Source organism: Gopherus evgoodei, chromosome 3, assembly GCF_007399415.2.
Source record: "Gopherus evgoodei ecotype Sinaloan lineage chromosome 3, rGopEvg1_v1.p, whole genome shotgun sequence".
NCBI lineage: Eukaryota > Metazoa > Chordata > Testudines > Testudinidae > Gopherus > Gopherus evgoodei.
In genome coordinates, this window is record NC_044324.1 from 210,865,350 (window position 1) to 210,882,116 (window position 16,767).

Genomic DNA, 16,767 nt, shown 5'->3' on the forward strand with positions numbered 1-16,767 from the left:
CAACCAGCGCTGCAAGTGGTGTTAGATGTGGCCACACTGCAGCGCTGTTGGGCGGCTTCAAGGGGGGTTCGGGGAACGCGAGAGCAAACCGGGAAAGGAGACCAGCTTCGCCGCGGTTTGCTCTCGCGTTCCCAGAACCACCCTGCAAACCTCAGGGAAGGAGACCTGCTTGCTCGGGGGTTCGGGGAACGCGAGAGCAAACCGGGGAAGGAGACCAGCTTCGCCGCGGTTTGCTCTCGCGTTCCCCGAACCACCCTGCAAACCGCAGGGAAGGAGACCTGCTTGCTCGGGAGTTCGGGGAACGAGAGAGCAAACCGGGAAAGGAGACCAGCTTCGCCGCGGTTTGCTCTCGCGTTCCCCGAACCACCCTGCAAACCGCAGGGAAGGAGACCTGCTTGCTCGGGGGTTCGGGGAACGAGAGAGCAAACCGGGAAAGGAGACCAGCTTGATTACCAGAGGCTTCCTCAGGTATGCTGGGATACCTGCTTATTCCACGGAGGTCAAGAAAAGCGCTGGTAAGTGTCTATACTTGATTACCAGCGCTGGATCACCAGCACTGGATCCTCTACACCCGAGACAAAACGGGAGTACGGCCAGCGCTGCAAACAGGGAGTTGCAGCGCTGGTGGTGCCCTGCAGATGTGTACACCTCCTAAGTTGCAGCGCTGTAACTCCCTCACCAGCGCTGCAACTTTCTGATGTAGACAAGCCCTAAGTGTAGTTTACAGTGCCTTGCATTCCCACACAACCTTTTAAAGTGAGGTATTTTGCATCTTAGGCCACAGTAAGCGATCCCCCTGGGAACAGGAGTAACCTATTCCCGTTAGGATTTCTGCTTCTGTCAGGCCTACATTGTTATCGTCCACTGCAAAGCTTCCCTCCTGCATCAGCTTGCCTGTGTATCTGTTCCCTCCACAGCTCCGGGGCAGGGGTGAAAGTAACTTAAAGGACTTACTGGTACGCAGGGCGGCCGGGCTCCTGGGAAAGTGTGTGTTGGGGGGGTAGCTCTGGGCCCCTGGAAGGGTGGAAGGGGCAGGGCTGTGGCAAACTCCCCCAGCCAGCCCTTCAGCGCTGCCTGTCCTGTGCTGCCCTGGGCTCTGGCAGCGATTTAAAGGTCCGGGGCTCTGACTGCTGCTGGGAGCCCTGGGCCCTTTTAAATCACCGAGCCCTGGGGCAGCTTCCCCTTTTGCAACCCCTAGTCAGCGACCATGCTGGTACAGTGTTTAAAGTGCTGCTACATCGGCTGTGTACCAGCCTGTACCAGAGGCCTCTTTCTTACCAGTATGCTGTGCCGGCCTGTACCAACTTACTTTTGCCTCTGTCCAGGGATAACCTTGACAAAATGTAACGTCTCCATTGAAATGAAAACACTCAGCCTCCAGAGCTCTCTTTGATACGAGATAGTGGTGAGTTCACGTACCATTATAGCAGCCATGCATCCCAACCCACCAAGCTGCTGTGTGGACTAGACTGCATTATTTGGAAAGATGTATATCCTGTCCCATCTTGAGAAGAGTCACTGGAATGCAGACATCTATAGGACACTGTCTGAGCAAATGAAGAAAAGGGGGCATTACCAGAGCTGGTACCAGGGTTGAGTGAAAGCAAAGGAGCCCTGGGAGGAGTAATTGAAGGTATGAGACCAGAACAAGATCCTCAATAATGCTCCCACTACCGTGCCCACAACATGACAAACTGGACTTCATTTTTGCAAATGATGCTACCACTACATCCAAGAATGATATGAGAATGAGTTTTCCATAAAGCACTCCAGACAACATAGCAAGTACCCTTGACACCACGTAAGGGATCCCACCAGGAGAAGATTTTTCTAGAAAGTAAGAACTGTATGATCTAGCAGTCTCAGAGGTTACACAATAATCCCATGCAAACAACCCAACAAACTGCTGTGGAAGAGAGCACTACCAGCAACCAGCCTCAAAATGCTGCAGCGTAGTGCTCTGATATTATGTGAAATACAACGTATAGGGGGATTTCCGAGTGCTGGTTGTTCACCATTGTTAACTAATATACACTAGCTAACATATATATCATATTAATATGTATTATCCACCCTATGTATATGTGGTGGATAATACACACAAATATATAGGGTGATTAATATATACATACGCATTAAGCAACAATAAGTACAACAATTAAGTACAAATAGCCTAAACTGGCTTATACCATAATCCTGTTCATTTATGCCAAGTATCCCATAACTCCCTGCATCTGCTGAAATAAGCATTTGGCTTAAGCAGATAGAAAACTTATCACAACCAAGATACATTTGGTTTTATGTCTTAGCACAACCTAGGGAAGTCCCTTTGTGGACCAGTACCTGGAATGCTAGTATCCAAAACAAAGATGAGGAAAGAACAGAACGCGTTAGGGAACTGGAACAAACTGATCGGTTGTATGTTAGTGATGTGTAAAGAGATATGTAACTTGTAAAATCATCTTCTAAATAATAGCAGCTGAAATGTCAATTTTGGGAGCACACCTGCTGTGTACAGTGAATGCAACTGTGCTGCACGACAGCTTCCCTGAGATTGGGACCATAAACATTTTCCATACTATGTTATTACTGGCTTACAGCAACAAACCTGACTGACATTGGGTTTTTGGCCTCTTGAACATATTTCATAACAAATCAAAGGATGGACAAGCAATTGACTATCCAGTTTAACAACAACCACCATGCTGGGCAGAGCTAGAAGACTCTGTCCATTTGATTGACTTTTAATGCCCTTCCCCCACAATGTGCTGAAAATGGCATCCATGCCGGAGATTTAAAGCTATAAAACTTTATTTCCCTGCAGTATTATGTCCCACAACCACTGACCACATTTGCTACCTCCAAACCCTGCTTCCCACTTCGCTTCTTGCTCACTCCCCCTCTGCCCCATTCCTTGCCAACCTCCTGCCCCTTACTCATGATGCTGATGTAACCCACACACCTCCTGGGTGTGGTGTTCTGTCCCATCTGCAAGGAGAGGAAGTGGGGGGAGAGAAAGAGACAGACACTGCTCTACAGCCTCAGCTAAGAGCCACTTGGCTTTTAGCTCATGCACTAAGGTCCAGAGATCCCCAGTTCAATCCTGCCCGACGATGACTGGGGTCTGCTGATGTTACACTAGCATCGAGGAGTTTAAAATAAATCAAACGTACTGTGTATGGTGGGAGCAGATAAAGAAAAAAGCAATAGCAAAAATTGACTTACTCTTCTATAAAGCCCCCGTCTTTTAGCTAACTTGAGGTAAGTTGCCCCAAACAGGCTTTACAGACATTTCAAAATGCATATATTTGTAGCCATTATTAGGCATTCCTGGCTACCTGAAAAATTATTGAACAATACTCTTCTTTTGTGTTTCAGTGCACTTTATGCTGATCTGTGGGTGTCATAAAAGAAAACTTAAGGCAAGGATAGTGCTCTGTTTTGGCATGCACATTGCAAGGCACTGCTGCTGTCTTGGAACTGCTCATTCAGCTACCATTTCCCTTCCATTTCTGCACCAGCTGTGGCAACACCATCCTGGTAAAGAGCAGTGCTTCCTATCTTCCCTTCTGTGTCTCCTGCAAGCTTGCCTCAGGGTAACATCCTCCAATGTAAGGACAGCCTGCAGAAGAGCACATGTGATAGCTTACCTGTCCCCCACTGATACAGACTAACACGGCTACCACTGTGAAACCTGTCCCTGACTGTCCTCCATCAAAACAAGCCCCCCACACTTAAAACCTAAAGGCCTACACCCAACCATTCCACATATCCCATTCACCTAAAACCACCACAGCCCCCCGATGCACCCACCCCACAACCCTCCACCCATCTAAAGCTGCCAATGTCACCCTCACACCAGCATTTTCATAAGTTTCTTATACAAGAGGGTTGTAATTTTCAAAATGTCTTAACCTCTCAAAGCAAACCCCAGAGTGCAAAGAGAAGTTGGAAATAGCATTTCAAGTTGTGAGAAAAGCAACAGTTTATTGTTGCTGGAATGGGGGACAGTAATTGCTTGTGCTTTTTCTGATTTCCCTTAGAACTTGCAATGCCTCTGTCCATGCACACAGGGGGCTTATCAGTCACTGAGAGGCTGACTAAACTCCAAAGGAAAAAAAGATAACAGAGGAAATGTTCCAGGACCTAGTGACTGCATCCCAAGGGAAGTCCACAAAGGTAGAAGTGTAGAAGGATGGTTTCCTGGAGTACTCAGAAAGGCTCAGAATGGAGCATATGACCCAGGAATGGGACTTGAAGACAAATGCCAAGGCAAAAAACAAACCATACTGGGACCACCATTTCAATCAACCAAATAGGCAAGTAGTCTTCTGCATCCTGATATTCCGCAGCCACTGCTGATCATCCCAATGCTGCCTCACTATCCTGTCCCACCAGTCAGTGCCAGTTGATAAAGCCCAGGAGTGGCACTCCACCAAGTGAAGCTGCTCCAGATAAATGCCCTGCAGAACTAACTGCTCCATTTCTTCCTCCCACTCCTCCTCCACCTGTTGCCATACTGCTGCGGCATCTAAAGCTGCTGCGTCAAAGCCATCTGTCTGTACAACTGCAATATCCAGTTTGTATTAATGACTGTCAGTATTGCAGCACTCAGCAGTGTGCCCTCTGTGCTGCCTGACAGCAGTTTGAAAATGGAGCTGGCAAAATGATGGGGTTCCAAGAGAGAAATTGTAGGTGTTTTCTAATTTGACCCCCAATTCCAGAATTTCTGTAGGTTCTGATAGGTTTCTGCAGTGTTTCCCAGTAGAAGTTATAAAAGCACATTTATCAATAAAAATCAGTGGATAGAAAACCGAACAAGGATTCTCTTAGAAGGAACAATGGATTCCAGCTAAGCAATACAAATAGTGGGCCCTTTACTGTAACATTTACTCATGTGACTGGTCCACTGAAATCAATGGCATGAGTAAGAACTATGTGTGTGAACAAGAGTTGCAGGGTAGGATTCCTGATTTGCTGGAGGTCCTGTGGCAATACATTGTATCTGGACATTCTTGCGGACTAACAGCTGAGGGAATTTCACAACATATCTGGATTGAAAATGTCAGAGCTGTTTTACCCATAGGAAGATATGAAACAGAGAGATGTGGCTGTTTCTCTTCCCTTTAAAGTTAAGACTAAGCTATTGCTCTAGGCACAGAAATGTCTTCCTGCAGCACATTTTTATACGCTCGTCCTATTTTTTTTTCCTGCTTACATTTTAGAAGTTTATTGGCAAAAGAACAAAACGTTTAACAGAAAAAATTGTTCATAGAAAAAAACAGTATTTTTCTGTGTCAGTGACCATGAACCATTATGAGTGGGCTCTGGGCTTGATCAAAGCCTGCGTAAGCCTTCCGTTGACTTCAGTGGGCTGTGTATCAAGCCCTGACCAGGGCCGGTTCTAGGGATTTTGCCGCCCCAAGCATGGCAGGCAGGCTGCCTGCGGAGGGTCAGCTGAAGCCACAGGACCAGCGGACCCTCCGCAGGCACGCCTGCAGGAGGTCCACTGAAGCTGTGGGACCAGTGGACCCTCCGCAGGCTAGCCGCGGAAGGCAGCCTGCCTGCTGCCCTCGCGGTGCTGGCAGAGCGCCCCCCGCAGCTTGCCGTTCCAAGCACGCACTTGGTGTGCTGGGGCCTGGAGCCACCCCTGGCCCTGACCCACTGACTACAGTGACTCTAATTCAGAAATGCTTAGATTGTAACAATGAGGACCAAACAACTACATTCATACACGAGAGTAAGTTATGAATTATCCATAGATTCATATTACCATAGAGGTCTGCTTTTCCGCTTATAGATATGTACACTTTACTAATGCCTAGACTTTTGGCACTTGGTGCAGGATAAGTAGCATTACTCAGCTAATTTTTCTGGCACTCCATTTGCAAACTATGCTTAATATTATGTCCCAGTAATGGAACTGTTTCCTTATATCTATATTCCACTTACTGAAATGCACTGAGGTGTAACTCTAGCTTCATATCATTATCACTTGACTAGCTCAAGTATTTGGATGTCTTTTTGGATTTATTAATGCAGCAAGTTTAAAGTAATAACTATTTCCGTAGATAAAATCAGGAAGGTATTGCTTTTCTAAGTAACCTGATCCACACATGTTGAAGTGGAAACCTTTCTTAGAATTTCTGAACAGTAGGTTCACATCTGAAATCTCAACAACTTTTCTCAGTTTAAAGAAGCACCCCAGTGACTACTAAGACAGAGCACTATCAGTTGAAATACACGGCAAACCAGGAACACTGCTACTTTAAAAAAAATCGTTTTCTTTGCTTTAAGAATATATGGAATATAAAGAAAACCCCATCAGTATAGTTTATGAATCCCTCCAGAATATAATCTAAATGTCAGAAAGTTATTGCCAGAGGCAGTGACTGTAGCAAGCTCCCTGTCACAGAACCATATTAACAAAGTCCATTGTGCAAGAAACTGGTCTTCCAGAGATATGGGACGCCTTTAAAGTCAAAGCATCTGCACAATATTTGTCAATGTCTTTATATGTAAATCATAGTGAAAGACAGGCCACATGAAGATAGCTCAAAAAAGAGCAAAAAAAGAATAATTCAAGAAATGGGACCATTATTCAGGGGTATTTTTTATTTCTTTTTTCTTTTTTTTAAATTAAAGTGAATTTAATGCTGATGAAAATTGCTGGGTTGACATCACTGGCAAAGAAAGTGTTTATTGTATCCACAGGCCTGGCATAGGCAACACCATCGCAAGATTTGGCACACTGCCCTACCACTGTGCCTCAGTCCTGATTGGAATGAGAATGTGGATCACTTTTCAAACCCATTCAGTCCTTATGTCTGTTCTGAGGTTGCCAACAGAAGTTGCCAATTAGTGTCCATGCATGTCCATCAAATATTAAATTGACATTTTCTATTACGTCTTTCTTTCCCAAAAAAACTCAATAGTCTTGTATTCCCGTTGTACTCATAGAAAAGATTAATTTTAATCAACTTTAGGTAAGGTAGTAAGCCACATGGAAACAAATTTACGGCATTTTAACACCTCATATAATCATTTACACATGGGCAAAGTGAAGACAAGAATGTAAAAGTCTATCATCCTGATTGGGCAGCATTTTACACCTCTGCAGAGATGTAACTGGGCACTATTTCAGGTAAATTTATCTGTGAGAATTGATATCAAGGGTTGGCTTAGTTGTATGGGGATGGAGGAGACTTTTGTGTTTTATAGGGTGTTCAGTTCCGCTGACTGTTTCATTTGGTTTTATAATTGGTCTAGACATGGGGGGTCTAGAGTTCTCGGATAGGCATCCCTTTTTATTATTGCAGAAAGCCAAATAAATATGAATACATATGTAAATAAGGTGCGAAAGAGTGGAGAATCAGGCCAAACGGAGTTCTATTGCTGCAGAGCTGGTATAGATGTAAGCAGAGTCAGGATGAGCTCTACTCAGACATCTGGTGGTGAATTATGGTGAGAGTGGAAAAGAATTTCAGGGGCTGATCTTGTTTGCACAAGCACACCCAGCCCGCCTAGCATAGCCCACAGCAGCCTAAAATGGTCACTTTGACAGCTGTCGGATCCTCAATTTCTCTGTTATTGGGGTAGGAGGAATAAAGTGTTGTTACCCTGATTATGTGAATGAGGGACTATGAACCTGTTTTATGACAGAGAATCTCACCATCAACTAAGTAGCACTCGCTAGACAAGGGACGTGTTCCAAAACCCAATGAATTGAGAGAGGTTGGGGACTGGTATGTGTACCTTTTGAGGGCCTGGCACACCAATTGCACCTTCTCCTCTCTCCACTGTTGAAGAGCAGAGCTAATTTTGATTCCATTAGGAATCCATCTAGAGGCTGCTGAGCTGAATTCACTTTGGGCCAATGGTGCACCAGCACTGGGGCTCCCCTGCTACAAGCTGAAATCACTAAAAGAGCTAAACGTACTGAGCTGGGTGCTGGGTTATCTAGTGGGGGAGCCTGAAGATCTATCGTTAAGCAGCTAGCAGAGTGGAGCAGTTTGCAGCACTGTTGGAGCAGGCCACGGAACAGGGAGCGGAGTGGAGCAGTTTGTGGGACGGTTGGAGTGGCCCACGGAATAGCGAGTGAGCAGAGTGGAGCAGCTCACGGGTCGGCTGGAGGAGCAGCGCAGCTGGTGGAGTGGAGTCGGTCGTGGTGAAGGCTGCAGCAGAACTCCATGGAGAGGCGAGGCAGTCAGCCTCAACCCACATAAGTGCACCTTAACACCCTGTGCCGCCCCCCCCATTTCCATCTAGGCTGGGGGGGGGTAAAACTCTGCAGATAAACCTTTGAACCCAGGAACAGAGACTTTTGGGTTGTTGGACTTTGGGGTGATTGGACTTAAGACCCTAAGGGGAAAAGGACACTGTCAAAACTTACTTGGTGGGTCTTTTGCTCATGGTTTATGTTATGAATCCTGTTTGTGGTGTTTCCCCAATATGATGCCACATTGCTTCCCTCCTTTATTAAAAGGATTTTGCTACACTCAGACTCTGTGCTTGCGAGAGGGGAAGTATTGCCTCTTAGAGGCACCCGGGGAGGTGGTATGTAATTGTCCCAGGTCACTGGGTGGGGGCTCGAGCCGGTTTTGTATTGCGTTACTGAAACGGAACCCCTGGATACTGAACCCGGCCCTTGTTGCTGCCAGCTCAGAGGAGCAGAAGGGCTACATAGGTTAAGTCAAAGCCCATCCCTTCATTTGAGATATTTTGTTTAAGAATGATTGGTGAAGTTTGCCATGTAGATTCTATGATCCTATGTTCCACAACATGATGTTACTTAGAAGGATGCCGATATCATTTCAATGTTTAATCATTAGAGACTGAGATGGAAGGTGTAATGTAGAGATGAGTCCAACACAACATCCAGGATACAAACTCCACCAAAGATTTTGGAGTTCAGACTCAGATCCAAATTTTCTGTCTCTGGCCCACCTACAGTAGCAAGGCTAGAATCCTCCAATGGAAGTCTATATGGGTGGGCACTTGCATCTCCTTTTTCACTCTTCTGTCACTCTTCATCTCACAATAGGTAATGGAGACCCCCAATCATAGTAAACAAATCACGACTATCACAATTCAACACTTGTTGACCATGTCAGCAAGATATTGGTAGTTACTTATATGACTTTTGCCAGTATAAATGTGCTTCATGATTTTTTAAAAAATCCATATTTAGGGTCAAGCCACCATGATCCATACTTATCTGTAGCCCTGCAGGGGCAAAGATCCTCGGTGCACAGATTTCCCCCCTTCAGCATGCAAGGGGGAAATCACAACTTCTGCAGCCCCCTACTTTTTATCTTCTCCCCATTATTATTTGGCCTGGTCAGGTTGCTCCTCCCTTCTTGCAGATCTTTTACATCTTGTTCAATGTTTTAGTATTCCTGTATTTATTTTAATAATTTGCTCTGATGACTGTCCCCAAAATTCCTATAGTTCATATTCTAAGGGCTGCAAAGATTCCCACGGGAGGAAACTTTGCTTCAGCCTGACCAATCCTCAGGATACTCAGGCTGCTTTGATGGCTGCACATCTGCTTCATGGTCAAATTTCCTAGATGGCTTAGAGAGCTAACCATATTCCCTCCAGTATGACCTTTCTAGCTCTCTGTGAATCCTGATTCCCCTTCCCCTCTACCTCCAGTGAGACCTGAAGGCTAATAATCTAGGGGGGTGTCAAAATAACTCACAGCTGCCATCACAGGGGAAGTTACAGAGGAGTCAGCAGCTGCAGGGGTTCATTGTACTCCTCAAAAGACATTTGTGAAGGTGTCATGGTGGATTCAGTTGCACCCTTCCACAGCAGGTCTCTTCTGTCTCTTTCTCTCAGCCTGGTAGTCAGCTAGGGAGGTCCCGCCTGAAGGAATGTTAAGATAGGCACTCTTTCCACTGCTGCTGGCTGGCAACCCCCCTGCTACGTACAACAGTGGAGGAAGTGGTGTTATTGACTCTGTTTCTAGGGGAAGGGCACAGAGTTATTGGGAATGGAATTGCTCAGTGGCTGCTGCAGTGTGGTCACTGTCCATACTCAGGCTCTGCTTACTTCTCTGCACATGTACAACTTGGCTGGGTCAGAGATCTATGTGTAGGAAACTGAGGCACAAAGAGACTAATGGCCAGTTTTAAAGGTATTCAGGCACCTCATTCTCATTGATTTAATTGGGAACCAGGCACCTAAATACTTCTAAAAATCTGACCCTAAGTGACTTACCCAAGGCGCACAGGCTGGCTGGAATTGAATCCAAGTCTCCCAAGTCCCAGGCTAATGCCCTAACCTCTGGGCAATCCTTCATCTCTGCTAGGGCGAACATTTTCAAAACTGATGATTTTATGTGCCGAACTTGAAACACTTTAAAGTACCTCCTTTACAGAAGGTAGATGCGCTGCTCTTTCTGAAAATCATCCCTGCCGCCTTTTAAGGCATCTCAAGTTGGGGACCCCAAAACTGAAGCACTCAGAATCACCAGTCACTTTTGAAAATCTTGGTCTGTCTGAATCTCCTTTTAAAAATGGGCCCGGAGGGCTTCTGAAAATCTGTCCCCACTTGTGAGTACTGAGTGAAGATCTGGCCCTCTGTGGAAGGCACCCTGCACAGGTGCTGAGCTTAACCTTGTCTATCCATACCTCTTCCAGCAGAGCTCAGCTGCCTGCAGCACTGAACCTTTGGGGAGGGGGTCTTCCCCATCTTCAGTTTACTTTATACAATAAGCTCATAAACACCTTCCCATGCACCTAAGTAATTCAAGTCCATGTACAGCAGATAATCAATTTAATGTGTCAAAAGGGCAATAAAAGTCACTGCACCCCAACTATAGCCACCCAAATGGAAACCCCTTACTGTTCCAAAAGAATGAGTGCCATACGGGCCTTGCAGCAGGGGCAACGCATGGGGGGAGGGCACGTAGGGTCATGTGCCCCCCCGATTTCTCAGGCTGCCTCTTACTGGGATGCCCAGCAGCAAGGGGCTCTGGCAGCACTCACTGTGTCCATTCAGCGTGGGGAGGGAGGAAGCAGGAGGATGGCTAGTTGTGGGCTGAGCTCTCCATCTTGCCCCCTACATGGAGCTGGTTCTCCTTCCCTACTGCTGGATCCCAGCGTTTCCTGGTTCCCGTTTTGCAGACAGCCCACTGAGGTGAGTCAGGGAAGCATCTTCAAGATCAGGTACAGGAGCTGCGACGTAGTGCTCAGTGCCAGGCAGCTCAGGTGGAGCCCCATGCAGCCTGAAAACCGCGAGGGCGAGTGAGGAGAGCAGGCTGGGGGAGGCAGCGAGAAAGAGGAGGTGGACTCTTCTGCTGCTGGGGGTGCACTGAAGCAGCAGCAGCCTACAATGTGCCTATCAAGGAGAAGGCAGTTTGGGGGTGTCACGTTCCCCCCCTCCAACAAAAAGTGACTGATAATTCTCCAACCTTCTTGCTAACAGAGGACCCAGCCCCAAGCATCATCACCATCCACCCTGATGGGGCAAGGAGGGTGGGTACTGTCAGGGCCGGCCTTAGGATTTATGGTGCCCTAGGCGAGATTATTAAACTGGTGCCCCTGTGCCTGATCTGCTCTTAGCAACACAAACATAAGCTTACAGTATTGGAAAACTTGCCACATTCACGTTATTAAAACCAGTTTAACTTAATTAAGCACACTGTAATGCTGATGGACTAGCACTAAAGAAGCAGCACTATAGAAAAAATTCTGATGACAGAATGATGCAATTTTTTTTTTAATTTATCAAAATTTTATTGGAAATTTATATGAAGAGGTATTGAAACAAAGATTTGTTTTTAATTAAAAGCAATCTTTCTGGCTTTTTTGGCTGCAAAATCAGTAATAATGTCATCGTATGACAAAGACAAAGTCGTGTCTTGTTCGATTGCAAGAATAGCAAGACCAGTTAAGCGTTCCTGACTCATTGTAGAGCGGAGATAGTTTTTAATGAGCTTTAGTTTTGAGAAACTCCGTTCTCCTGACGCTACTGTTAAAGGAATTGTCAGTAGAATACGAGTGGAAATGTACACATTAGGATATATGTCAACAAGTTTGTGGGTATGAATAAACTGTACAATGTCCATCACTGATTTTGCATGTGGCAACATTGATGACAGTGTACTCAATTCTTCGTACAGTTCAAGTCCATTTAAATCAAAACTATCACCGTGCTTCAGGAGGCTCTCTAGGTTCTTGTACTTTGTCATTAGTTGCTCTTGTTTTCCTATTTCACTGAATTTAGTTATGTCATACAAAAATCCAAACTGTTCATGGTGTACTTGCAAGGTATTAAACCTTTCATCAACAGCAGATACTGCTTTATCCATCACAACATTAAAAAATTCAACCTCAAATTTCTTTTCTGGATCGTCTATGGGCATGATCTGTTGTACAGATTCTTCACAAAGAAGTGTCCCTGGCCTTTTTAACTCATATTAACTATGTATTTACTTTATGAAAGTTGGAGAAAACATTGTGAAAACGTAAAACATTGGCTGCCCAACCTCTGGGCTGGCAAAAGTTATACTGACTCACAGGGAAAAAAAAAAGCAGGAGAATCTTAGTACAACATATGGTCAGTCTATACCAGGGGTCGGGTCGGCAACCTTTCAGTAGTGGTGTGCCAAGTTCACTGTAATTTAAGGTTTCTCGTGTCAGTAATACATTTTAATGTTTGTAGAAGGTTCCTCTATGTCTATATTATATAAATAAACTATTGTTATTATCTGAGGTCTTGGCCACCGGTCCTGCTCAGGCCACTGCCAGCTGAGTAAATGAAACCCCAAACCGGCAGCGGGCTGGTGGCTGGAACCCTAGACAAGGATCCCAGGCCCTGCTCAGCCCACTGCTAGTCTGGGGTTCTGACCACCAACTCCTGCCAGCCAGGATCCCGGCCGCCAATCCCCCCTCAGCCCACTACCAGCCTGGGATTCTGCTCACCCAGGCTGGCAGGAGGCAGAGTGGGGCTGGCGGCTGAGCTCCTGACTGGCAAGGGGCCGGCAGCCGGAACCCTGGAGTAGCAGTAGGCTGAGTGCTGCTGGCACCCCAGACTGGCAGCAGACTGAGCCACTCAACCCCCCATCGGCCCTGCTCAGCCCGCCACCAGCCCACTGCCGGCTGAGTGAATGGAACCCCAGGCTGACAGCAGGTTGAGTGGTTCGGCTGGCCTGCTCAGCCCACTGCCAGCCTGGGGTTCCTTGGGGGTCCCCAGGCCAGCAGTTGGTGCTGAGTGGGGCCGATGGCTGGTATCCCAGCTGGCAATAGGGCAGCAGCCAGAACCCCAGAGCAGTGATGGGCTGAGCCGCTCAGCCTGCTGCTGCATACCATCAAAAATCAGCTCACCTGCCACCTTTGACACGTGTGCCATAGGTTGCCGACCCCTGCTTTATACACTAGTAAGGAGATGAGCATATTACAGTTGTTGGGCTCTTATCAGGAGTAACAGGCTATAGGAAAGTCAGTCAACATTTTTTATTTCTCTGATGAAAACTGGCCCACTCCCTGCCTCAAACCAAACCTGTCACTAATAATTGTCAACAACTTAATTTTCTGTTTTTGGCTAATATATTGATTTTTTAAAAAAATATATTGAAATTGGATTCAGGATTGTTAGCAAGCATTTTTGGCAAACAAAGTTGTTAAATGACAATCTAAATGGCAACACAGTACTGCTTTCATGCTTGGCTCACTCCCAAAAGCTGCAGTAGAGGAGGAGATAGGTGGAAAACTGCAGGATCCCAAAATCCACCTCTTGGGGTGCAGAGTGGCAACAGCAGCAGCAAACCCTCAGGTCCAATCACACGCCAATGGGCACCACCACCAGCCTTATGGACCATGGTGAAGTTAGCACAGCATCTGATTTCAGGGACAAGGCACCCATGCAGCCACAGCAGCTCATCCTGCCCTGTGCAGCTCCCCCCGGATGAGATGGATCGCTGGCAGCTGCCAGCCTGGGGGAGAGGCCTCCCCAGCTAGGGTGGCCAGATCCAGATGTCCTGATTCTATAGGGCCAGTCCCGATATTTGGGGTTTTGTCTTATATAGGCACCAATTACCCCCATCTAGAGTGACCAGACAGAAAGTGTGTAAAATCAGGACAGAGGTGGGGGGTTAAAAGGAGCCTATATAAGAAAAAGACCCCAAAATTGGGACTGTCCCAATAAAATAGGGATATCTGCTCACCTACCCCATCCTGATTTTTCACACATCTGGCTAACCCCAGCCAAACCCTGTGTGACATTCCAATTCTGGCTGCCTGCCCAGGAAGTGAGTTACTTTTACTTTCATTCCTCAGCAAGCAGCCAGCCAGCCTCCGTTCCCCCTCCAGCACTTCACCCAACCCAGCCCTGACGGAAGGGAGGGAGGAGGGAGAGAGGGGTGCTCCTGGGGAGGAGGGAGAACGGAGGGGGTGCTCCGTGGGGCAGGGGAGAGAAGAATGGATGTTATGGGGGACAACAAAGGATACTGGTTCCAGAGCCACAGAGCCTGCCTCACCTGACCTCAGCCGGGGGGAAAGAGTCACACTCACAGGTGAGCTCCTTCCCCAACCCTTACCCCCCCCTTCCCAGAGACCCCAGCAGCCAATCCCATTCCTCAGACTGTGCTGCATTGGGCTCTCTCTAGGACCCAGCAGCCCTGCTTCTACACTGTCTGGGCTGCCTGCAGAGTGGTGCCCCCAGGCAGTGTGGGGCCCTACGCCGTTGCCTATTCTGCCTATGCCTAAGGACGGCCCTGGGTACTGTACATCCCAACTGTGTTGCCCCTTTTGTGGGTCTTGTTTTGAACACTTGCTAAATGGACTGAGGATAGTTCAGGCAAGGAGGGATGCCTGCAAGCTCTGCAAGGGGCTGGCCAGCCACAGGACAGGGAGCAGGAGGAGGTAGTTGCTACTGTATGTTGTCTGCATACATATCACATTTCGGAGGGGGGTGGGGAGCGGGAAGAGGCAGAGGCAATGTGTGTGACGGTCACATGCCCCCACAGAACCTTTCAATTGCATGCCCTCCCGTCCCCAATCCACAGTTACTTGTCACCTCTGCCTTGCAGTACGCTCAGGAAGTCAACAAAAGTCAGCCGTGTCAGATCAAGGTGGAAGCAAATTCCATTCCTTTTCTCCTCTGAGTATGAGGCCCTGAAGTTCTCTCTTAGATACCTACGCTCTGCAAGGAGGGGGAGTGGTTTGCTTAATATCACAGCCAGCAACAGAACACAGATCTCCTGAGACCAAATCTACTCTCCTATCCACTGGGCAACACTGCCAAAGAGTAATACACTGAATGAATTAGAAGCTACTGCAGTCTTTGGAGCGCACGCATAATATACTCCAGACACAGTATATTGCTAAGAAAGTGGATAGCCACAGTCTGTGCTAGCTGAAGTACTCAGGCGGTCTTCAACTGTAGCCTCCCTGAGAGATCACTGCAATAATTGAATCAGAAGGTGACAGAGGCATCTACAAGAATAGTGAGATCGGGCAGAAAGGTCACAATTTCCTTGACACAAGCCCAGACTGGGAGAAAAAACCACGTTTGGCCACTGTGACTTTCTGGATAGCCAAAAAGCAGCTAAGATCCTCATGAGCCACCTGAGGCCTGATTCTCATTTACTCTGTGGCCCCTTTACATCAACCTGGCAGTATAAAGGGGTCTTATAGTGGGTGAACGTGTAATTCAGGAGGATCGGGCTGCTAGAATCTGAACACTAGGCATAGGCAAGAACATCCCTCAGAAGAAGCAATCCAACAGAAAGGCTAAAGCATTGTACAAGCAATAAAAAGAAAAAAAGCAAGGTAGGGTTGAAAAATAAAACAAATACAAATCTCTAATGATGCACACAATAAAAATAAATCAGTTACTCTGAGTTGCTTTGGTTTTTTTCATTTACTATCCATTAGGTTTTCTTACATTACAAAGAGGAGACTGAGACACAAGACAAATTACTAACATTCCCTAAGTGCTCCAGAGAGCTGCCTTTCCTCTGATTCATTTTGGTACAGGGACAGCTCAAACTTTAAGTTCTCATTCAGGTTTTAGCCCCTGTGATATTTTTTCAGTCACAATGAAATCGTACCAGCCTCATTAATGAAGAGCAAATATGGACACAGCACACGAAAAAGCCATAAACACAGCCAGCCTTATTCTTCCCTCACTTACATTAGTGTAAATCATTTCCTTCTTGAAATCAGTGTTTGGTGCTATAAAACTAGTTTTAATGACTGGAGACAGAAACAGCAGAGATGTGGAAACAACCAATTCTCAATATCACAGGGTTAGGCTCCTGTCTTACAAATACATTTTTGCATGTTCTGATCTTCGCTACCGGGAGTAATTCCATTGATTTCAAAAGTTAAGCACATGCATATGTATTCGCAGGATTGGAGCCTGGATATGTAGTCGATCTTGAAAGAAAGTTAACGTTTTAGTTTTTGCTGGTCCATGGCCAGAAGATGCCAACTGCTCTCTTTATACTGCCCGATTTATGAAAGTCAGAAGGCAGCTAATGACTGCACATACCTGTGGGGAAATATTCGCTCATTTTCTTCTTGAAAATTTTGTAGTCGACCTCCAAAAAGACACAGAAGATGACACGATCCATCTGTAAGAAACAAAATTATTCACAGTGAAACTAGAGTAATTATCAATATTAAGAATAATATTTAATAACAGCACAGAAATGTTTGAACTGACATTTTGTATGCCAGCTAAGTGGAAAAACATTGTGTTTTGTGTTTACTGTATGAGCTGTATTGTAATATACAAAACACCATTTTTAATTGC

At 46.4% G+C, this 16,767-nt stretch overlaps 1 protein-coding gene across 2 annotated transcripts in view; it reads right to left on the minus strand.

Annotated features, from left to right (window-relative positions):
• Positions 1-16,767, minus strand: part of MACROD2 (mono-ADP ribosylhydrolase 2) — a 1,360,465-nt gene that overhangs the window by 118,446 nt on the left and 1,225,252 nt on the right. For both annotated transcript variants that reach the window (XM_030557958.1, XM_030557957.1), the window contains one exon: positions 16,504-16,585. In XM_030557958.1, the coding sequence (XP_030413818.1) occupies positions 16,504-16,585 (82 nt within the window). The remainder of the gene's footprint in view (positions 1-16,503; positions 16,586-16,767) is intronic.